At 44.0% G+C, this 25025-nt stretch overlaps 1 protein-coding gene across 3 annotated transcripts in view; it reads right to left on the bottom strand.

The window, feature by feature from the left end:
* The window catches only part of LOC115196063 (nck-associated protein 5), a 167202-nt gene that overhangs the window by 112938 nt on the left and 29239 nt on the right, over nucleotides 1–25025 (bottom strand). Inside the window, exon 1 of one of the 3 annotated variants that reach the window (XM_029756573.1) lies at nucleotides 19322–19562. The exons of 1 other annotated variant lie outside the window; for it this stretch is intronic. In XM_029756573.1, coding sequence (XP_029612433.1) covers nucleotides 19322–19471 — 150 coding nt within the window. In that variant the 5' untranslated portion in view covers nucleotides 19472–19562. Of the gene's footprint in view, nucleotides 1–19321; nucleotides 19563–25025 lie in introns of those variants that run through there. One more of the 3 variants, XM_029756568.1, reaches the window with a different exon arrangement.

Below are 25025 nucleotides of genomic sequence, written 5' to 3'. Positions count from 1 at the left end.
AAAACCAGACCAAAGCCATAGTGTATTGCGTATTGTGTCTTTTTCCAGGCGGTGCCTTGTTTCCAAACACTCCTCTTCCAAGTGTGAAAAGGAACACTGAGGCAGAACTGGACTGTGTTTCAAAAAAGGTGTGATTCATTCATAGGCTCAATACTTTTTGGGGTGTTCGTTTCAGGGAGTTAAGGAAGAGTGTAACTCCAGAAGCACCGCTGGGTAACTTCGCCTGGCTGGCCCTGAGTGCAGGCGGCCAGCTGTGTAGTGTCAAGAGGGAATACCTTCACACACACTCCACACACACACTCCCAAAGTGTGCTATTGAATTACAGCATGGCCCAAATGAGCAAAGACCCGGGAACAGTATGGAAAAACAGATGTTCAGCTTATTTGACTTTGCCCTAATGATGTGCTCGTCTATGCCATGCCTGTATAGTGAGTATAAGACATTATTGTACAAGAAATAGGCCACCTAGCCATAATATTCCACCCAGCTGTTCTTTGGAGAAGCAGATAGTGACTGTATCAGTGGTTGGCTACATATGAACATCCAGTAGCGGCTTATTTATGCTTCGGTAGTGGTTGCTAGCTTGACTTAATTATTGGTATTGGTGACGCCTCTCTTGGGTAAAAGGTTATCTCACGGCCACAGACGCCCCCTCCATTGATTTTTAGACCTCCGTCATGTGCTGTTCACGTATAATTGAATCATGGGGAATTCCTCTGAGAGATGACCCAGCTGAGTATCGTTTAGACTCGTCCCATGAGCATATTTTTCATGCTAGAGACACTTAATAGCGTAAAAATACTGTGTGTATCTAGAACACGGAAAATATGATGGTACAGACAGTATACATTATATGGTATAGCCTACATTGTGGAACACTATAATGTTCTTTCTTAAGCTGAAAATAGAGAGAAACCCTTATTGTCAGAAGAGCTTTCTTCCCAGAAGGCAACCGTATGGCTGGCACCAGGGCAATTATCACACTTCAGGACTGACCTGAGGCTAGCCACTGCAGGTGCCCACCATCTCCAGTATGCCCCCATGCCAACTGAAGATGGCACAAGCCCAGACCTCCAGCCAAAGTCGCCAGTCAAGGGCATACTAGGTGACCAATGATCATCAAGGGCACGGACAGAGGCCAGAAGAACATGGCGATGGCCAGGTGACGATGTGTTTTGTCATTCATAAGAAAGGATATCCAAAAAACCTGATGAAATCATCTTATTTTCACTTTCTTCATCATTTGCTTGTGACCTATAAGAAAAACTGTTAAATGCACATACATGTACTTACTTATCCTCATATCTGAACTGAATAATCCAAAGTGTTGGTGCTGTTTATCAGTGGTGTCCCCAAGGCCATCTGGAAGTCATAAGGTGCCACTACACCCAGCAGAGATGCCAGTCACACTAAACCCACTGAGTGTCATAAGGACCAAATGAAGTTGCCAGAGGCCTCCCGGGTGACGCAGAGGTCTAAGGCACTGCAGTGCTTGAGGCGTCACTACAGTTCCGGGTTCGATCCCGGGCTCTGTCGCAGCCGGCTGCGACCGGGAGACCCATGAGGCGATGGAGGGGGAGGGTTTGGCCGGCCGGGATGTCCTTGTCCCATCACTCTCTAGCAACTCCTGTGGCGGGCCGGGCTCTGTGCACGCTGACACGGTCACCAGTTGTATGGTGTCTCCTCCAACACATTGGTGCGGCTGGCTTCCGGGTTAAGCGACTCAGGGTTGCTTACAGTATCAGAGTGATAGGATAGGAACATGGGAGAATGATCTGAGTAGCGTCCAAATCCTGCATGAACATGTTTACGTACAGGTTTAGTTAACAAAGGTTGCTAAACATCAACTATAGTGCATCTAGCTCTATCAACTTAGAACCGAAAGAAGTTGTCATACAGAGGAATTGTCAGGAGAAAATATCTGTTGTTAGAGACCACTAGCCACATAGTCTCACAGATCCAAATCCTAACTTGAGATCCCTAATGATTTAAGCAAAAGTCCACGTTAAGCAGATCTCAAGTTAGGATTCAGCCCGGTAATGATTTTCCCTGTCTCTCAGAGAGATCTACCCATCAACAGATTGCCATGTCACAAAAAGATTTACACCCTACATCAAACGTTAAGCGCAGCTAGCTAAGTCTCTGTTGTCATCGCGGAAACCTCTACTAATGATAGGGTTCTGGCGTACTCCTCCTCATACATGAAGGCATGCAAAGAATGTGCAATGGTCTGTCGTAATGTCAAATGGAGGGTATTTAAACCGAAGATTGAAGGCCTGACTCGTATATGTTATGCGGAGCACGCTGCCGTGTATTACATTACGTCTTTGGTGGGGCATTACTCCTGACATTTGTACTGTGTGCGAAAGCTGCAGGGTTCCCACAAGGGCCAGCGCCTACATTGTGATAGAGAAAATAATGGACCTTTGCCTCAAACTTTATCGAACGCATATTTCGCAAAGTACACTTGGAGTGCGATACAGACCAAATGTTTCCTTGAGGTGGTTGAAGATTCTAAATAGCACTAAAGCTCATAAGGACCGAATATCACCTTTACAGAAAACGTCGCTCAATCATTGGGCCTGCAAACTCCTCAAACTCCTCCGCAGCAGTGACCAGACTATACCTTCTCTATCTATACAACCCTCTAGTCAACAGTCTTGTGAGGCTCATTCGCGAAGTGTCTGCAGATCCCATGGATACCAAATCCTACATGGCAAGAAACCAAAGGAAGTTGTTTATAGACGGACTAAAATTCATATGAACTCACGAATAGGCGATAAAATGTCTCGGAGTAAGTTAGCGAAGTTAGCGATGATGGGGAGCGATCGTGAACTGACTTATCCAATGCAAGTATCTGCAAATGTCGCTTATTTCACCATATACAGTCCTCTCCTCTGGTTCTCTTTGTAGGTAAGACAAAAAATGAACCAGCATCCAAATTCTGAATGCAAATCCAACTTCAGTGTAGGAGTCAAGGGGAGAAACAGAGCACTGGGATTTGTTGAGCTGGAGTTGGCTGGTGTAGGCATACACTTACATACTGTAGTTTCCTTTGTGTGTTTGTTCATGTTTCTGGTCTATGGCAGCCTATGGCAGTTCCTGTTTACTCTGTATGTGAGAGGGGTTGATAAGAAGACTAGAGCTGTTGAGAGAGAGGGCTTCCCCCACTGGGCATGCTGTGAGGCCCATATCCTGCAGCCCTCCAACCGATCATGTGCCTCCTAATCTTTAGGACATTTTAAAATGAGCTTTGTCCCCCACTGCTGCGGCACTCGGAAACTCGGCCAAAAAAGCTTTGCTTTACGCCAGACACACATGCTCACGTGCACGTATGCGCACCCACGCGCAAATGTGTTTAAAATAAATGGTCCAAGAATTTCAGTAATAAAACATTAGATTCATTATTCATCCATGAGAGCGTCTCGCCCCCCCCTTTCTCTCCCTCTCGGCTCTCTCTCTGGCAGATCCACACATACTGAAAGGCTGTAAAAGATGGGATCATATCCCTGTCAACATATGAGTTCCTTTAGGTCTTGGCTGAGAAAAACCCAAACCCAGATACAGCCCTGACCCATTTCCAGTATGGGGTCAGTATGTGTTTCAGGCTTCCTTTAAAGTCCTACCTATCTATAATGTGATTTCCTCCCAACCTCACCTCGGCAGAGCTGTAGATCTGAGACCCAGGCAGCAGGCGAGTGAGAGAGATAAGAAAGCTTGAAGCTGCCTAGTGGCCTCTGGGAGTGAGACCTGTCAGACCAGTCAAAGCCAAGGTCAGGACCTATCCCAACCCCAACCGCCAGCCCCCTCCTCTCTGGCCGTAAGGCAGGCCGAGACCCGATGACATGACAGAGTGGCCTAGGGACCCACTTTAGCCAACTGGAAATCTGCTCTGTGTGGGGCGTTCAAGGGGAGATGGAATGTGGAATTCCCGACTGGCTTATGGCAGTCAAAGGTTATGCCTATAGAACGTAACACTTCTTTCTGAGGGAATTTTTATGGCTAGTTGGGAATTAATGATATTACAAACTTTCCTGGGTGTCGACACGTTAGAGCTCATATGGCTGAGAAGACTACCTCTCGCGCACCTCATGACTATGACAGCCCTCTGCGCTAAAGCCTAGACACTGACCCGGGGAGCCAACGCAAGTCTTTATGTCTCAGGCAAAGTTAGTCATCAGACGGGCGGTTACACAGATATTGAAACTGCTCATTGTATCCGTCCTCAGCCCTGGCTTGAATCAATTAATGTTATCAGCAGCTTATCTGTAGCACAGCACTGATGATCTTTCCCTCAGAGTCATTATTCAGGTCAAAATGACTTCATGTCACCATATCAATCCTGCCCATCAACCTCCCACCTCCCAAGACTGTGATAGATTAGATCAAAACATCCTGATGAAGGCTATGTTATCAAGGGGTTACTATGGTGATTACATGTGATTTGCTATGATAAGCCATGGTGAGCTGAGTGATCTGGTTTGCAGGCCTTGACGTCAGAAACCAATACGCCACCAGTATGAAGCCAAATGCTTTCTTCAGATTGCAGCAGTTGTTACTAGAGTAATAATAATAATAAATGACGCTTGTAGAGCTCTTTTCACTTACAGACGTAACTCACAAAGTTCTTCACACTGAGTGCAACCATTCAAATAAAAAGGCTTTAATAAAAGGGCTAAAAACATTAGGAGAGTAACATACAATTCTATACACTCTAAAAACATATCTAAAAACATTAGGAGAGTAACATACAATTCTATACACTCTAAAAACATATCTAAAAACATTAGGAGAGTAACATACAATTCTATACACTCTAAAAACATATCTAAAAACATTAGGAGAGTAACATTCAATTCTATACACTCTAAAAACATATCTAAAAACAGTAAAAAAACATAGCGGTTTCAATGCCATCAGTGTAAAAGATTGAACAGTCTAAACCAGGTAGACAAAGCCTCCAATGCTAAATTCATCACTTGCATACCACATGCAAACGGGGACAGATTTGGGAATATGGATTTCCTGATGACACAAAGGAAGCCTGTTCATCCTCTAGGGCGGGTTTCAGTTATCTGATGTCCTCTTACTGCACCTTGCCTGTCCTAGTCCCAGCGCACGCACACACACACACACACACACACGCACGCACGCACACACACACACGCACGCACACACACACACACACACACCAGACGGACATCAACACCTCTCCGGCCGTCAGGAATCCGAATCTGTCAGATTATCTTTCCAAACATTAAGATATATTCAACACTTAAATAGCCCCTGTCTCCTCTCTCCTCCTTCCAACGCTCAGTTGGCTAGTCAAAGAGTGGGTCATTCATTCCTGTGCAGTATGTGGCGGAACAGTAGCCAAGCCTGTTCCCCAAGCAAATCATACTCAAGAAAATTGAAAAATTGAATAAATCCAACCTGACATGCCCACTCCATAACACCCCATAGTACAACCTGTGTAGAGATGAAGCACATGCAACTACTACTGTATGTCATTTGGGAACTAAACATAGAGCCTCTGTTTGACAGTATCTCAGAAAACATGTGTGGAGGGTAGAGCACCTAAAGAACGGGTCTATTAGAAATTCTAATATTTATTTCTAAATTTTTTATATATGTTCAATTCATATTAAAAAGTTATATAAAAGCAGGTAGTGAAATATGAAAATACACACTGTATTCATACACCATATTGATGTTTAGAACCATGCCATTCATTTAAAAAGGGTCTATTTGTTCTCAATTTCCACCTGACTGACCTGCCCAAAGTAAACTGCCTGTTACTCAGGCCCTGAAGCCAGGATATGCATATAATTGGTACCATTGGAAAGAAAACACTATGAAGTCTGTGGAAATTTCAAAATAATGTTAGAGACTATAACACAATAGATATGGTAGGAGAAAATCCAAAGAAAAACCAAAGTGAAAAAAGAATTGAGCCCATGCTCTTCCAATGGAACGTATAGGGAAATCATTAAATCTAGCTCCCAGTATACAATTCCTATGGTTTCCACTGGGTTTCAGTAGTCTTTGTTCAAGGTTTCAGGCTTGTTTCTTCCAAAACAAGGAAGAATAATGAGTTTTAGTACTGGGACACAGACTTCGAAATTCGTGTGACGAAGAGGACACACACCTGCTAATATTGTTTTCCTATTGAACATACTTCTTTCCGTATGAAATATTATAGTTTAATTACATTTTAGGGTATCTGAGGATTAAATAGAAATGTATTTTGACTTGTTTTAACAAAGTTTAGCAGTAGCTTTTTGGATTCCTGTCTCTGCATGTTGAACGAGTGGATTACTCAAATCGATGGCGCCAACTAAACAGACTTTTTGGGATATAAAGACAGATTTTATCTAACAAAACGAGACTACATGCTGTAGCTGGGACCCTTTGGATGACAAATCAGAGGAAGATTTTCCAAAAGTGAATATTTAATCGCTATTTGTGAATTTATGAAACCTGTGCCGGTGGAAAAATATTTTGATGTGAGGCGCTGTCCTAAAACAGTCGCATGGCATGCTTTCGCTGTAAAGCCTACTGTAAATCGGACAGTGCAGTTAGATTAACAAGAATTTAGGCTTTTAACCAATATAAGACTTGTATGTACTTAGATGTTTAATATCCATCATTTTTATGATTATGTATTTGAATTGCGGGCCCTCCAGTTTCACCGGAAGTTGTCCTACTAGTGGGACGCCTTATTAAAGGAGTCCGACAGATCTGTGGCCAGACTTTACAGGCTGAGGGTTGCCAGTTGTTACGGCTGTCTGGAGACTAATATCCATCAAGGTGTGTTTAGAACAGGAGGGGTGGTGACGGAAATGAAACGGCAAGAGAGAAAGAGTCCGAGAGAGAGAGAGAGAGAAAGGACAGAGAGGAGAGAGACAGAGAGAGAGAGACCGAGGCTAAAGAGGAGAGAGATAGTGATACGAGAGAGAGAGAGAGAGAGAGAGAGGGAGAGAGAGAGAGAAAGGACAGAGAGGAGAGAGAGAGAGAGAGAGAGACCGAGGCTAGAGAAGAGAGAGATAGTGATGAGAGAGAGAGAGAGAGAGAGAGAAGGAGAGATAGAGAGAGAGACAGAGAAAGAGAGAGACAGAGAAAGAGGGCGAAAGAAAGAAACACAGTGAGGATAAGCAGAGTTTGTGACTACAGGTAAGTGAGAGGAGAGAGAGAGAGAGAGAGAGAGAGAGAGAGAGAGAGAGAGAGAGAGAGAGAAAGGACAGAGAGGAGAGAGACAGAGAGAGAGACCGAGGCTAGAGAGGAGAGAAATAGTGATACGAGAGAGTGAGAGAGAGAGGGAGAGAGAGAGAGAGAAAGGACAGAGAGGGGAGAGAGAGAGAGAGACCGAGGCTAGAGAAGAGAGAGATAGTGATGAGAGAGAGAGAGAGAGAGAGAGAAGGAGAGATAGAGAGAGAGACAGAGAAAGAGAGAGAGAGAGAGAGAGAGCGAAAGAAAGAAACACACAGTGAGGATAAGCAGAGTTTGTGAGTACAGGTAAGTGAGAGGAGAGAGAGAGAGAGAGAGAGAGAGAGAGAGAGAGAGAGAGAGAGAGAGAGAACCAGATGTTGATCCACCGGAGGGAGTCTCAGCTTCTGTTTGTGCAGGCTTTGACAGGCAGGCACCACACCTAGCCTAGCCATGCACAGTTGGCTCTGCCAACATGTTAACGAGAGCCGCAGCGATCAGATGGCCTGGCTACCCCTTAGCTTCATGGGAAATGAGACAGATTAGGCACATTCAGCAAGCGATATTCACTTTCAGTCAGTGTTCGCTTTGCTCAAACAGCAGCCATTCACTCTATATTACCTCTCACCTTATTGAAGCTGCACACACTGTATATGTGTATCATTGTGTATTGTGTGCCGGCTAAATTCACACCTTGTCAATGAGGGGTTTGTCGTTCCGGCTCACTGTTTTGGCCAGTGAACGGCGCTGAAAGCGTTAGAAAGGTCTAAGCCGGCTGGGCTAGTGTTATCCCCGAGTGAGTCGGCTTAGTGAGATATTTATGCTCCCACCCAAAAACTTAACAACAACAAGAAATCCTCCCCAGACACATGAAGTTAGTTACTTGTTTTATTACCACCTCACCTAGCCTGACACCAGTAAAACCGCTAAATCCAAGCCAACGCTTGGTATAGTCTTCGCTGCCGACGTTATGGGAGCAACGAATGGAGAGAAGCCAGACTTGAGAACACATTCACGGTATAACAAATGAGCACAGTGAAATATAGCTTTGTCTCGTCAACGCAAACTCCCGACCCCCGAGAGTATGTTTTGTTAGATATATTTTTCTCCATACATATAAATATATATTTCTCCACCATTTGACCTGTCTTGCGTATTATCAATGTAATAAGCCCCACAGCTTCAGGTTAATGACAGTATATTTTCTCTGTTTAATCTGCTGGGTGATTTATTGATTAGGCTGGTTGTATCTCAAATGGCACCCTATTCCCTATATAGTGCACTACATTTGAACAGGGTCCTGGTCAAAAGTAGTGCAATAGGGTGCCATAGAGATCTGGTCAAAAGTGGTGCACTCTATAGGGAATAGGGTGCCATTTTGGATGCACACGCTGTCTCTAGGTTGACCCATGTGTTAGGCAGATGTCGAGGCAGGCAGGCAAAACATTCCTCGGAAAAGCTGGAGCTGGAAGGTTAGGATCTGCTTCTGCCTGATTTCCAAATCTCTTCTCCCACTGGAATGGTCCTGAATGCCAGGGAAATTCCCTGTTGCCGGGGAGCATGGAGCCGGAATGCTGAAGCCTGACAGAATGGTAATGTGACAACGGGAACGCTGTTTGTTTGCACCTCTGTCATTCCCCCTGCCGCCTCTCATCCTCATCACAAGCCATATTTCCATTTTAAGTGACAGTGATAGACAACAGATCGGTTTCCTATTTTGGTGGGGGATATGTGTGTTTGTGTGTTTGTGTGTTTGTGTGTGTGTGTGTGTGTGTGTGTGGGCGCGCGTGGGTGTATGTGTGCGTATGCCTGCCTGTGTAGTGTGTATAAAGGTCTTTTGAAACAGGAATGAGAAATGTGAGCAATGATTGGTTGTCGTAACTTTTGACCTCCCTCGGATCTTAAATTGCTTTCATGCAGATACGGTGCAGAGGGCGATTTCCTGTCATATATTAAAGCAGGGAGGAAAAGGTGTATCTGAACATAGTGATATCCCTACAGCATATAGCCTTCAGCCTTCAATCTGCAATATCCAACATTCCACAGCTAAACCAAACATCGAATGAATACTGTATGTATCAGCGAACTTTGCACTCTAACCTAAACGTGTTAACGTACTATGTTAGTGTTAATCTTGTGATACAGATGGACACTGTATGAGGATGAAGTAAACCAACCCCCGTTATTATATGTGCAGCGTCCATGGAAGTCCATGGAAGTCCCTAGAAGTCTGGACATTTGTTATATGTCTTCTTTGAAGCCATCCCATATGTATGCAAAATGAGCTCATTAGCCGCTAAGTGATGACTGTCAGTCAACAAGAGCCTTCTCAAGAGGCAATTTCCTTTCTCTCTCTTCGACCACTTTAATGGGATCCATGTCATGTGTTTCTAGTAGATTTCTGGGCACACAGGCTACTCGGTGTGTCTGCTGAGCACACATTGGCACACAGGCTACTCGGTGTGTCTGCTAAGCACACAGTGGCACACAGGCTACTCGGTGTGTCTGCTGAGCACACATTGGCACACAGGCTACTCGGTGTGTCTGCTAAGCACACAGTGGCACACAGGCTACTCGGTGTGTCTGCTGAGCACACAGTGGCACACAGGCTACTCGGTGTGTCTGCTGAGCACACAGTGGCACACAGGCTACTCGGTGTGTCTGCTGAGCACACAGTGGCACACAGGCTACTCAGTGTGTCTGCTGAGCACACAGTGGCACGCAGGCTACTCAGTGTGTCTGCTGAGCACACAGTGGCACACAGGCTACTCAGTGTGTCTGCTGAGCACACAGTGGCACACAGGCTACTCAGTGTGTCTGCTGAGCACACAGTGGCACACAGGCTACTCAGTATGTCTGCTGAGCACACAGTGGCACACAGGCTACTCAGTGTGTCTGCTGAGCACACAGTGACACACAATCAAGTGATTTGGGGGGAATTAAGGGGAATAAAAGCCTAATATCTGAGCAGCATGAAATGCTGAAAAGCTATATCACATACCATTATCCTGCTAATTATCCTTACTATAAAAGTGTGTTATTGTTATTGTAATGTTGGCCTATTTTCACTTTCTCTTTTCTGTGGAGAGGATTTAGAAATTGGATATGAAGTGCAACAGAGATTTTAGGTCAAATCGAAAGATGGACTATTGCCGATAATAGCATACAGTCCAAAGGTGTATTCAAAATGAGTCAACTTTCATAAATAACTTAACCCTTTACACTTGTGGGAATTGGCGTATACGGATAGGGCTAAATGAAATGTTTCTTACAGACGAAATATGGAAAGCATATGGACAACCATGGCAGCAATTGAAAGGGAACAGTTTGGAGTTTCTGGGAAAATTATTAGACTAAAGGTGAGGACAAAACTGTTCACCTGCCACAAGAAAATACTCTGGATACATTCAGTAACATGATAAGAATATTCTTGGAAATTTTGGGGCAGTTGCAACATAAGACAAAAAAAATGACAAGGGTTTGAGTGAGAGGTCTAACTGGTGTTTCCAAGTGGCCACACACCTCTCCAAAGTGTGCACAGTTCCTAAGTCATTTCAATTCACTTTTATGACTCAAAGAAGAGTCCTCAACTATAAGGTGCTTTTGTAGTTGTTTCATTTGGAACACGGCCCTGCATCCTGCCTTTACACAATACTGTTGTTTACGCAATCCAAAAATTGTCCATTATAAATCACAATCTGGGTCAGGTGGGCATAAATCGAAAGCTTGTTCTATTGCCAACATGACTAACTAAATTATGAAATACGATCTTACAGTGTAAAGCTTTGAGAGAAGCAGATGGTAATTTTGGTGCGAATAGAATGGAGTCATGAGTGCATTCAGATGCGTGGTCCGCGGCAAATTGTATTCACAATACAGAAAACATAGGCTCATTCTGTTCAGGACAACCCAGGGTATAACACCATGTCATCTTGTAACTGTACATCAAACATAGTGATCATAAACATTGACAGTGTATATTATAGGAGTTTTACGATATGGAATTGTAAAAAGCACATTGGATTCACGGGTGTTTGACTTGCTTGTATGACATCAAAGCTGTATTTATTATAATCCTCAATGGCTCACCTTTCAAAATACGTTGAGTCCTCACAATTTACTGTATTTCCCATACTCAGACAACCAAAAAGGTGCTAAAGTTGCCCAATTACCGGGAAGGATGGGGGCAACTTCTTGTCACTCACAGTGCTCAAGTTCAGAACGGCTGTCATCAAAACCCATACAAAGCTGTGAAGCAGAGACCCAGAGCTCTGACATCATGTATAGCATTTTACTGTACAGCCGCTGCGTTCCAATTTAAGCATTTATCAGTGTCCAAAATCTGTCATTTTCAACCCATATACAGGTATGAGTGTAACGGGCTACAGGGTTAAGCAAATTTTTACCATTATTTTTAAGAGGCCTTCACTATTTACAGTCAGGTATGGAATTTGAAGATGTACTGTATGCTTATTACACCGTAAGCAATAAATCTCTTTTATCATTATCTCAAGAGGGCCTCTATTTTTAGTCGCCATCTTTGTTTCATTGCTTCCAGATGGAACAGACCCCGAAGGAATTCGACATAACTTCTGGTTCTCATTAAGACTCAGACTGGGGTGACATCATCACACATGAAAACTCTCGTCTTGGGATTCGACAGATGCCTGGGAGCGTTAGCGCTAAGCCAAGGTGCTAACCCCTAAAGGCCATCCCAGCCCAAATAAGGACGATAAGTCAATGGTCAGTCGGATATAAAACAAGCATGTGTCATTTGGCATAGTGATGTCACTATCTTCTCCGCTGTCACACAATGGATTTAAAACCGCACATTTAGTTTATTTGTGTTATTTTCTCTTTTTCAAGATGTCCTCATCTTTCGACCTCTGATCTCCGGGATTAGCGAGCGATACTTCGGCTACTGTGGGAAAATGTCAAACGGCGAGAGTTGAACTTCCTTCGGTTAGGCCAGTTATTTTCTCCTACGATAACAAACGCAGTTCTGTCATTACTATTTGTTTACTTAGCTAACCCTCTTTATCTAGGGGTGCCCCCCACCCTTGGGAAAACCTTTACCATAGGGCCATTCTTTAGACCGACTAGAGGGATTCAAGTTAAATCAGCTCACTCTCCGAGGTATACAATGGTGCGCCCTCTACACTGAAAGCATTACCTTACAAGAGCTATTCATTCACTCAACATCACATAATGCAGAGAGAACAAGAGCATTCTGCATTGTCCCCTTGCAGGTCACATGTCCAATGACCAGCAATTTCTCTGCAATGACGTTTGCTATTCATTGAATAGAACTGACTAGAGGGCATCCATTGCATCTCATACTTTGAACATGAATAGTTATGTACTACTATGAATGGTTTCGAAGATTGATAACCAAAGGAAAGAACCAACTGAAAATGGATTATATTTGCCCATTGTAACACACATAATACTGTACTGTGCAGACCTGACGAATGCACATAAATGCATCCAACATTATTGCTAGCATGATATTTCATAGATCGTTTTCGAAGATTTTTACACATAGAGATGCTTAATGGAACGGTGAAAACACATCCTGGAAGACCACAACGGCCATTTAACACTGATACAGTTGATTTATTCACCCTCTGCATCGGCAATGCACCCACTCTGATTTCACAAAACTAAAACGCGAGAGCTCTCACCTGTCAAAGCCATTTCAGAGTAGATTTACCCTGAGCGTTCACCTGTCAAAGCCATTTCAGAGTAGATTTACCCTGAGCGTTCACCTGTCAAAGCCATTTCAGAGTGGATTTACCCTGAGCGTTCACACATACAGGCTCATTTAGCAGAAATGTATCCTGAGACTTGAAGAGAATGCTTCCCAAGCTCCTCTTATTCTGTCTGGAGCCACGAGAGGGGAGCAATGGAGAACTAGGTCAATAATAATGCACTAATTCAGCTAGCTCAACTCAGCGAAGAGTCTCCCTGTTGCTGAGTCTGCCTTCCAAATGGCACACTTATCCCTATATAGTGGATTACATTTGACCAGGGCTCATAGGGTTCTAGTCAAAAGTAATGCACTATACAGGGAATGGGGTGTCATTTGGGACGCAGGCCTGTCTCCCACTAACACTGTTCTGCCTCAGGAGGAGACTAATTCATCTGACTCAACTCAGCCAAGAGTCTCCCTGACTCACTGTAATACTCACTAATACTGCTTTACCTCAAAGGTCTGGGGAGGGACGGACTACATACAGGTTGAAATTGAACAGGCAGAAACGTCCTCCCTGTACGTAGGCTATAAAGTGTATGTAAGACACTTTTTGAAACACACTGCAGGCGTGATGATTAGAATCAAAGCTAATTGACTGCCACAACTACATGGATTACTACAATGAGTTATCTGATGGTGGTGGTGAGTGGTGACCCAAGGAGAAATAATGTACTTGTACCATGCTACAGTAGCCTACATTACACAGTTCTCCAACAACCAACATCCAACCAACAAACCACCAAACCCTCAGTATGCTGACCAGCTGCTGGGACCAGATGGGGGTTAGAGCACAGCTTGATAGCCCACTGACCCCTATCTATCTATCTATCCTACACAATGACCCCTAGGCCATGGTGACCACTGCTGATGCAGCCGCCAGCCACACACACAATGGCCAGTCATTGACCGGTTGACACTGTGGACAATTGGCCCTGGGGTCAAAAGGGGGTCCGAAGAGAAGCTACGCTCATTCACCTGAAGGGCTGGACCCTTTTGGTGGTGGTGTCGCCTCATAAAACGTCCCCCATTATATTTATGTCCACCATCATGAGGAGGTTGAGGGAATCATTGAGTGCCACTAGCCCATCACCATAAACATGAGTTATGGACACATGAATAGTAGATAGATAATATTGCCTCTTTAGAAAGTGACTAAGACTCAATAGGCTGAATGGATGGTGGTGGTCCAACCAATGAATTGCCATATCAAGACAAATGCTCCTAACCTGAGGTAGTGGTGAGTGACTGTTCTTCCACTCTCTGTATGGTCAGATCATTAGAATAAAGGACCTAAATGGGTTATGTGGGAATTGGTTTGCATACAACATCATTGATCACTGTCAGCAATATGATTAGTACTGTGAATACAGCCTCCCTAGGGCTTATACCACTCTTCCATCATAACATATTATGATGGGCCCTATTTAATAAAACAAATAATGATAGCTTTCTCTGATGGTCAACTTCATAATGACACTGTATATAGTTATGCTATTTTGGAATAGCTATATGAACATGACCGGGTTTTGTTGTTTATAACCATGAGAATAAAACATGGGCAAGTGTCTCCTGCTACGTGATTGGTTCCCACTTGAAGAATAAAAAACACTCCCACTTGGAAAAAGCACCCTACGATTTCCCAAACCACAGAAGGAAAAAAAAGCAATTGATTAGAGAGGAAACAGGAGTTTAGGAAGAAACGACACCCTGTTCTACGGGAGAGAAAACTGTCGTTCCCTATGACACTGTCTTACGAACTCTTGAGAAAACGACTCAACGAACAGGTCATCGCATCCTCACTGGTAAAACTCTGATGTGAAAACACCAGCGGGCAACCCAAGGGTGGCCACGCTTTGCTTCACCCAGAATGCAGTGGCAGAAAACAAGGCTTGCCTCAGCCGCAACTGCTTCTGACAGACCACGTTAGCTATGTCAGAAAGAAATCCCTTAATGTAATATGATGCAGTTCAGTACGACGCAGTACACGCTTTGAGGCAAGACAGATCCCTGGGTTGTTATCCGTGAAAATACTTTATTTTGAAATGAAATACGGGCAAAATAGAAATCCAACTGCTGGAGGTTTGGGAGAGATATCCAGCTGAATTACCTTGTTGGAAGAGAAACGTCTACGGCTATTTGCTGGATAAAATGTCAGGTTGAATCATACCCATTTTAGAAGAGACACAGCACTGCTTTGGTTTTCTGTTTTGAAATTGTAAATGCTACTGCAAACAACCTTGTCAGCATAATCCCCCCCCCGCCCTCCACACACACACACACACACACACACACACACACACACACACACACACACACACACACACACACACACACACACACAGCCCAGACTAAAAACAGAACAGTGGACCAGCCAGGACCAGTTGTGTGAAGTTAACTTAGTCAGGAGGACACATACTGAGGAGTACCAGCTTTGGTAAAAAAAAGAAAAAAAGAAAAGAAAACAAAAGATTTGAACTGGAAGGCTAATCTAACATCAAGTGGTGGGGGAAATGGCCCCGGAGAGGATCATTAGAGCAGCTAATAGGAGTGATACATGAGTTTAGAGACATTTACAATGGCCTGTGGGACGCCCCCCCTTGGTCCCTGACCCCCGGGACTGAAAGCGTGGAGGCAGGTGATCTTTTGTGTGCGTGTGTGTGTGTGTGTGTGTGTGTGTGTGTGTGTGTGTGTGTGTGTGTGTGTGTGTGTGTGTGTGTGTGTGTGTGTGTGTGTGTGTGTGTGTGTGTGAAAGAAGGAGAGAGAGAGAGAGAGAGAGAGAGAGAGAGGCTGAGCCCCAGGCTGTGAGCTCTCCCCCAGAAGCCGCGTTGCATTGTGGTGTCCTGTAGCGAGAGCCTCATTATAGGCTGAAGCTACATTCTCAGATGTGGTCATAAATGTAAAAACATACATGAGCAAGGAACCAGCTGGATCACCTGTCACTAATGTCAACACAACTGATACTGTTTGCCTCTCTAATCACTGCTGTTTGGTTAATCGGCATGGGTTTGAATACATTACTTTGTTATGTATGAGTGAAGCTTATCAAAGGCCTATACAGCGCATACTTTATCCTTACTTGGACTATGATAGCACAGATTAAAGATCATTAGAGGTGGAATAGAGTGTAAAACCTCAGATGTGAATATTCAATATCCAGCCTGCAATTGCTATTGGTTCTCGACCATTTATAACAGTACATATTTAGAATGAAATACAGTATAAATTGTATTACCAGTAGCTTCTTCAAGCTAGAGAGATGAAACAAGAACTCACACAGTGGCGCTTACTTATTACGTGAGTGATGTCAACCCTACACATTCAGTAGCCATCAAATGACCTATAAAAATCACCTCAGTATCCGTAACCACAGAACCAGCAGTTCCCAGTTTCCACTCCAACCTTTCGCTTTTCCACAACTGCATGAATAATCTGACCTTCATTTTTTTCATGGGGATTATTCTTTTTTTGGGGGGGGGGGGGGTTGCAAAAGCAAACGCTCAAAAGACTCTGCTCGTGTTGAAAGTTAATAAGGCAGGCAGCATCAAACGAGGGCAGAGTTAATTAATCATCTCCGCTTCCTGTTCATGGCTCTCCCCTCATGGCGGTCCTGGGGGCGAGGCAGGCTGGAGCCGGGGTCGATATTAGCATATGGATACGTGAAGCAGACGGCTCGCTTCCGCATGCAACTTGCAGCCGCGGAGACAGGAAACGAGCAAAAAAGACTGAAAGTGTTTTTTTTTTCAATGACAAAAAAAAGGAAAAAGCGAATGTGGGATGAAGGGGAAGATACGTTGATAACCTTCTCACTATTCGCTCACTGTGACTGACGTCTGATTTGTTTTTTTAAATGACCCCCCCCCCAAAAAAAAAGAGCATGTGTGGAATCCAGGAAACACATGAAGATGTAGATAACCTCGCTCTTGGGTCACTGTGAAATGAAATGAATGAAGATCAGTTTCACGTTGTCTTGGAGGGCCAACTAGATTGTGCGAGTATATTTCAAAGGGCAGCCAATCATAGAACCCACTCTTAACATACTGTAGGGTTCAGTGAAAATGTCAGCAGCAGATAGATGGCCAGGACAGCCATCCACAATTACCTATGCACTGAACCTACATTACAATCTACCACATTGTCAACCAACTGAATTCTGTAGGGAATTCTGACCTCTGCTAGGGAATTCCCTTTTTATGCACTTTTCTCTCTATGCCTATTCTGACCTTAAACTTAAGCATCAGAGTAGCATGCTATTCACCCGCTATTTGTTTGGGGTGAAGATCAAAGAAATTAAGATGTGGTACTTTCCTAACCCTAAAAAATATAGAAGATCAGAGTATTTTTTTTTTATCTACCAATTGGTGCTGAAAAGGAGACAAATTTGCATGTATTCACATGGCTTTCTTTCATTGATCCCTAATATTTTGAACCGTTTCATCCATAGGTTTGAATGAGTCTGTCGGAAAACAATCTAATTAAAATGTACACCAACTTGAACGTTTTCAGCTGTTGAATTAAATGTGTTCAGCGAGGGCAAGGGAATCACGCCTGCAAAGCCCATTACGCACCTGCATAAGGTAAGTCTGAGTACCAACTACTGAGAAGTGCGTAGGAATGGCGTGAGTAGGAAAAGCTTAAATTGCATAAGTCTGAATCTGGCCCCTACCGCATAAGCCAACATCAAATCCAGAACCCAACATAATACGACGACACAGTAATCAAAGCATCCCTCACCTAATTCAAAACCTGTAACCAGTTGACAGCATTAGTTATTATCTTTGAGTCAAGAGACAGTATTTCCATCAACACAGAATTAATTTCCTCCACAAGACACAACAATGGCACAACACACACACACCACACACACACGCACACACACACACACACACACACACACACACACACCATGTGAAATAGGATGGAAACGTTCAACCATGCATCAAAACTCTCTCCAGCACCTCATAGTGTGATTCATCATAACACAGCTTCTGGTAATGTAGTTAGACAAAGGGCATATGGAGTGATTTGTCTGGTTTAATGGGTTCCTAGTCACAGTGGAGCACCACGACCCTTGGCTCCATATAAGCACACTTTAGGGTAAATAATTCAGTTGGAGTGCTGTGTCTGGGAGCTTTGCCCCGAACACAAAGCCACAGAGGAGAAGAGGAGAGGAGGAGGAGAGAGGGAGAGGAATCCTCCCCAGAAGAGTGGAAGATTCTTTCTCTCTCTCATTCTCTCTCTCTGTTTTTCTCTGTCTCTCTGTCTCTCGCGCCATTTCTTTGTCTCTCTCCCTCTCTGTCTCTCACTCTATTGCGCTCTCTTTCTTGCTCTCCCTCCCTCTCTCCCATTATAACTCTAAGAGCTGTATATGCTTTCCAAAGAAACACAAATCTAGTCTCTTTCCCTGTCTGCTGTCCGTCCGGGGGAGATCCCAAAGTCTTCTCACTAGAGTCGAAACCCCGTCACATATGAATCCCATTCCCCCCATCCTATTCCTGGTAGAGACATTTTTAGATTTGGCCACTGCCACACATCGGAAAATCCACTTACACATAGACAGATAGCACACAAGGAAGCCATAGAACACAAAAGGAAGCCACAGTAATAAATTGCGATATGTGGCACCATGTCGTCCCACAGTGAATCACTTCCATACAGGAAGTACATATGGCAGGCACATACCTCAATCCAAATTGTCTGGAGACACTAGACAGATAGAGCATGCTTGATCCCCACGGCAATTAGTGGTTGTTGGCTGTTAGCAGCAGTTGGCAGGTCAACGACCTACATACTACGACACGGCAACGCTAACAATCACATTATTGAGGGTAACTGAAGGATGGGAGTAAAAACAAAGAAAAGATAACTAATGCAAAATATGCCGTGTCCGTAAAATCTATGTAGTATGCACAGTATAAGCAGGAAGTAGAAGCCTAAGTGTTGTTGTCCATTAGTTTTCTCCAACTAGGGGAGGGGTGGTAGGGTTACGGGAAAATAGTAAAGAAAAATATATACAAAAAATATGTATATATTTAAAATAATATATATATATATATATATATATATATATATATATATATGGTGTATTGGAAAGCTGATCTACCCCCTATATTTATATATTTGTTTTATTCACAATATTCAAGAGGCCGTTCGTCTTTTTTGTGAACCACATATATGTTCCCCCCTCCATGTGCTGTAACATCTGCCCAGTGCAGTTCCCTGTCTCCCAGTCTGCTGCAGCCATGACGGTCCGGAGGCCAGGTCTAGCATGATTAACACCCAGCCGGCCCCACTTCCACTATAGACACCACGCTGACTGACAGCTGAATCCCACAGCCAGAGAGGACGGATGGTGAACTCACCACCAGCAGTTGAAGCAGAGGGACGTTGCATATCCTCCCGCATATGGAAACGACGGCATGGTCCCTGAGCTGACTCATACTGTTCCTTCGGTGTACCCTGTACTGTTTCTCTCTCTCCTGTCCCTCTCTCTCTTGCCGTCTCCTTAACATGCCTCCCTTCCAAAACGCTTGCCACGCCTGTGGCGAATGTGTGCCGGAATCCGAAAAGATGATGCAGGATTCAGGAAGCTCTTTATTCCCTCTGTCCTTCCGTCGCGGCCCACGGCTCTTCCTCTCCTCATCCCCTCCTCCTCCTCCTAGGCACAGCAGCACATACACTCTTCTGCTGCTTGTCAATATTTAACTACTTTGTCAAGTTGGATTAAATCAGCTGTTCAGGATCCCCTGTTTTCTGCCGCCGCCCTGGGAGCACGGCAGTGTGTGTGTCTGCGCGGGTGTGTGTGTGAGTGAGTGAGTGAGTGTGCTCGCTTGCTTGCGCGTGTGTGTGTCTTGTCCGGGCTGGTCACAAGAAAGAGCGGTCGATTTCAGACATTTGAGAAGGTTCCCGAGGACATCGCTATACACCTTGTCAGGGTGTGTGGGAGCAAGGACATCCAACGAGTCAACAGGCTAGCCCTCCTGGAACCCCCAAACCCCTCTCCTCCACCCTCCTCCTATCTCTCAGCTCTCTGCCGCTCCATCTGTCTACTGAGCCGTGGCTTCTCCTGTCTGTTTACAGCAGCAGGAGGTTGAAAATGAGCATTGCGAGGAGAGCTGACTGGCAGAGCAAGAGAGCCACGGCTAATGTAAGGGCTCACTGACATTCGTCTCCGGAATATTCTCCTCGTCAGTCAGAACCACGGTTAAGCAGTGCAAACGGAAAGGTACAAATAAAGACCTGCTGACACTCACAGAGAGCGCAAAGAGAGGAAGTCTCAGTCGAGTAACGACAATTCCGATGGCCACAGACATTTACAGTAGCATTTTCTATGAATATATGCATGTAGCGCTTTATGAATACCTCATAAGGCGTGATAAATGCACTTATAATTAGCGCCGGGATGATACCAGTACGGCAATCTTTTTTTCCATGGAAAAAATGAAAACACAAAGCAGCCCAAACTCTTTGGTCCTTTAAAATCCTGCTGTATATAAAATATTGTGTGCTATAGCTAGGGTAATAAATACATGTGACTCTGGATGACAACATAATGTTGTTTGTTTACAATAAAAGGTCTGTTTTCCTAAAGATGATAAATCCACTTTGTGTTTTTTTTTTCCTTCCCACGATACTAAGGAATATCGCAATACTGGTATCGTTGCAGCCCAACTTATAATGCATTATGGTGAGGTTATTCAAGTGTCACCACAGTCAAATATATTTTGTAAAGTGTAGATATTATCTTTAGATTTAACCACAATCAGATGATAGCATAATTTGACATATTCACATACTACATTGATTTCCTTCGGGTTGCAAAATACAGGTAAATTCACCGATTTTCCAGAAATCCCAGTTGGAAGATTCCTGTATTCAGGGGAGAATGAGCAGGAGATCTGGGAATCCCCCCCCCCCCCCCAACTGAGATTTCTGGAAAAATTGAGAATTTTGAATTTTTCATCCCTATTTCAAACAGACAAAAGCAACCAAGATGTTCAGTAACACTGACCTATTTTTCACAGATTTTCTTCCAGAAGAGTCAAAGGAAGAGAGTTGAGTTACACCTCCAGGTCCCCAGTCCTCTAGATATTATAGTGAGTGGGAGAGGACACTACAGCTCACACAAAAGATTACAAATATGTCACATCGGGTGCCTAGGCAAGCCACTTGGAAAAGAGTGAAGTTACCCCTAGATACTGATCTTGAGTCCGTTTTGCATTTCCCCCACAAATGGGTAAGGTTAGGATCGGGGGAGGGGAAAACTGATCCTACTAGATCTGTGCTTAGGAGGAACTTCACCCCGGGAACCAAGCCTCTTAGAGGCATTTATGATAGAATGTCCCTGCTGTTGTTGAGCAGGTTAGGGTGCGCTCTGTTGTAATTGTAAATCAAAGGGGCCTGTCGTATCCGTAAATGGCCCAATCTTGGTGACTAATCGTTTTCCTCATCAAGTGTTGATGACGCATGCTGAATCACACATAGTCTACATTTCGTTGGATTGCATCACAGCTTTAGTCACCTTTTAATTAAGCAACCAATTGCATAAACTACTTCAACTGTGACAATTCAGTTTCTAACAATAAGCTTCAAGTAAATTAATTGAAAGTAATATTGGTAGTACCTCAACAGGATGAGACACCTGTACATTGAATTTACAATAAAATTGTTAGATGATGCAAAAAAATATAAAAAACATTTTACTCCTATTGCTCAATAACTAATATATAGCTTTTTGGCAAAAATTCCTATACTGTTCAATGACCAACCTAACTTTTTGTATTTTCTTTATAAGGGGTTGCCAGGTGTATGGAAGTTCTACTCATCTTCTCTGGAACACCTGAAAGTGTTTCACACTACAGGCCAAACCAGTAAGGTATGTCGAACAGACATATGACACTGTTTCCCCATTCACACCCTAATAGCTTTCACAATATTCTGTACTCAAACAATGGCCCCTCAAATTCTTCTCCGATGTCTACCACATCAGTTAAACCTAAATCATTCTAACAATATAATATAAACAGTATCTGTCAAACTAAACGAAACGAAGACTAGTTTCTTCAATGTTTTCAAGTGGCTTTTGCATTTATTTACTCAGTAGTCGAGCTAATGTCGGAAAATGTAAATATTTCCTGGACTGAGGGGAAATTATTTAGGGAATGTAGATCCTTCCAGAACTTGCGCTATGCACCAAGCCAAGGTGTATTTATACGGTAGTCTTCTTGTAAAATATGAAACCCCTCTAGGGATTTGTAGAAAATGAATTACCTCACTGTGTGCTTCAGAAATGTATACATTTTTAAACGTAGATTCAGAAAGATCATTGTATGCTCAGCAGGGCAACTTTCTGCATGCAGACATCAACAACAACAAAATGAATATCTGCCAATTTCAGCCCTGCCTTGAGGCATACACATATTGGATGAAGGCCAATAGTGGCAGTCTTGACAGATTTGTGTTGTCAATTTCTGTGAGCAGGAAGTTGCCCTGCTGTGCATGATGATGTCATATCCCTGACTGTACCTTAAAATCTTCTACGATCAATAAATCAAATCAGTCTATCCACCAATAAGCCAGTCCATCCAAATCTCCAGATGGGGTGTGGTGAATGAAGGTCATAACTTGACTTGGAGCCTGATGAGGATGTGATCACACCCATTCACCCTCACGCCCACTCAGCCGGTCTCCCTCTCGGTCGCCCTTCCCTAGTTCAGTGTTCCTGGGCAGGGCAGTCTGGCCTCTCTCTACCCCTGCTAGTCCCAGCTGCATGGTGGAAGGGTGGGCATCCCCTCTTCCCCTCACTGACAGATGCAGTGTGGAGGCCCCTTCCACCCTTCACCACTCCCCCAAGGCCCAGGCTCTAATCCGCCACATTTAATCCTGTTAGCTGCCCCTCTGCCAATCTCTGCCTCATTCACTCTCAGGCCCCTGAACCACACTCTGCCAATAAGCCCTGATCTTGGATCAGTGATCCACAGTCCCACACATCATAATAATAAACCCCCAAAGACACAGTACTGCCAGTTCCATGTGGGCGTGGTAAGCAATTACGGACAAAACACATGCAGCAATGTCGACTGACAGGATGGACCACTTCCTAGTGAGATAATGATTATCTGCATGTTTGGCTTTTAACACAGGGAATCACAGGAAGAGGATTCCCAAGGTTCTTAACTTCTGTTTCTACCAGTTAGTTGACTGGGGTTTTACGTTGACATGGTGCACTGAGATTCGGAGAAAAATGCCCATATAAATATAATTACCAGTCATTGTATTTCTATTATATTGGGGACTGTCATCGTCTTCAGCTGTCCATTGGGCGTACAATGGGCCTGAATCTGAAGTCATTGATCATAGTAGAGCAGTTTCTGTCAGCCTGTGGTTAAACCTAAAGAGAGTCCCTCTGGCCTTTAAAACAAATAGCTGTGAACTGCTATCCTGTCCCCTGGGCTCTTGGCTCTTTCAGGAAGAGGGACACAGAGAATAGAGGTGTGTGTGTGTGTGTGTGTGTGTGTGTGTGTGTGTGTGTGTGTGTGTGTGTGTGTGTGTGTGTGTGTGTGTGCCCGGTGTGGTGTGCACCAATGTTTGAATATGCACGCGGCCACGGCAACCCCATCAACCACTTTTCATCTAGGGCATGATGGGTAAAGAAGAGAAAGTTCCCTAATTGGAGGCCCTCTTGACTCAACGGTTCAACAAAGGGCCATCTTATTGGACGGAGGGGGAAAACTGATGTCCAATTACACATGCCGGGCTCTTGGCCTGAGCGAAGCTACCGAGGAGAGGACAAACTCAGTGTTCTCTTAACAGAGATGTAACTCTTCTCTTCTCCAACAGCCCAAATTCCAACCAACTCTAGTGGTTGACCTACAGAGACTGAGAGGCCTATTTTGTCCGTTTGAATGCATGTTGTCTTTGATTTTGCCGACATAATAACCGATAGCCTCACGGATGGTTAAATAAGAGGTTTGACAGCGACAGAACTCTACATTTAGCAGAGAAATAGTGGTTTTCGGGATCATTACTGAGGCATGTGTAACACAGATAACTTACGACACGGGTCAGAGACTTCAGCAAACATCAGAACACGGAGAGAGAGAGAGAGAGAGAGAGAGAGAGAGAGAGAGAGAGAGAGAGAGAGAGAGAGAGAGAGAGAGTTCTCTTGCCTAGCACAACATAAACAGGTCAACTGAAATGTTTTCCTCATCATCTACCAGAGCGAGTGCAGAAACATGACTGTTACTGCTCATGGATTGCTAGCCTATTTATTAGAGTTAATTTACCAGAAACGCAAGCAACAAATAGCAGGCCAGGGTTCTCCACAAACCTACAGTATACAGGCACATGTGGCTCTTACAATTAGTTAAAGTGGAATGCATTAGTGAAGAGCAATGCCACTCATTGCTTTCTCTACAGTAACTGTATCCACATTTCCTCTTTCTATGGGCTAATCAACTTGAAAATCATGAGATATAGTATGATGTCTCAAACCCCCAACGCTCTACAAGGTACCGTTCCCTAGAACGATTTCATTATACCATGTTTTCCCAGACATGTCGTGAGTAGGAAATACTATCTAATATGTGTATTAAATACCTAATAGATGTTATACAGAATGTGATTAACAAGCCCATATGGAATTCATAATTACATGAAATAAAACCAGAGGCAAGTTTCATTAAGTCTCAGGGGCTAGACAAATCTCATTAAGGTCGGAAAACTAGACGAGTGGCCAGTAGCACCATCAAAACGACCTCGGTAGCGATTAAACCGGTTTTATGAGCAAACAGGGGGCCGAGCGCCCGACTACTCTTACCCACAGGATAAGGTGAATATGGAGGATGCCACTGAGTTGGAACTCAGATCGGAGGAATCGTGATCCCACATCCAAGGCTGTAATCATTTGTCTCTAGCCCCATCAGAGGCAACTCCACCAAGGCAGTTCCCATGAGACTGTAGCCAGGACTCCAAATCCCCATTATGTAAAACTATCACATGCTCCCTGATCACCGTTGAGGCCCTTAGCTCCACCAGGTGCTAAAAGGAATAGGTCACAGGTTAAAC

Source organism: Salmo trutta, chromosome 6 (assembly GCF_901001165.1).
Source record: "Salmo trutta chromosome 6, fSalTru1.1, whole genome shotgun sequence".
Classification (NCBI taxonomy): Eukaryota; Metazoa; Chordata; class Actinopteri; order Salmoniformes; family Salmonidae; genus Salmo; species Salmo trutta.
The sequence above is the reverse complement of the archived record's forward strand: the minus strand, read 5'-3'. Positions and strand labels throughout refer to the sequence as shown.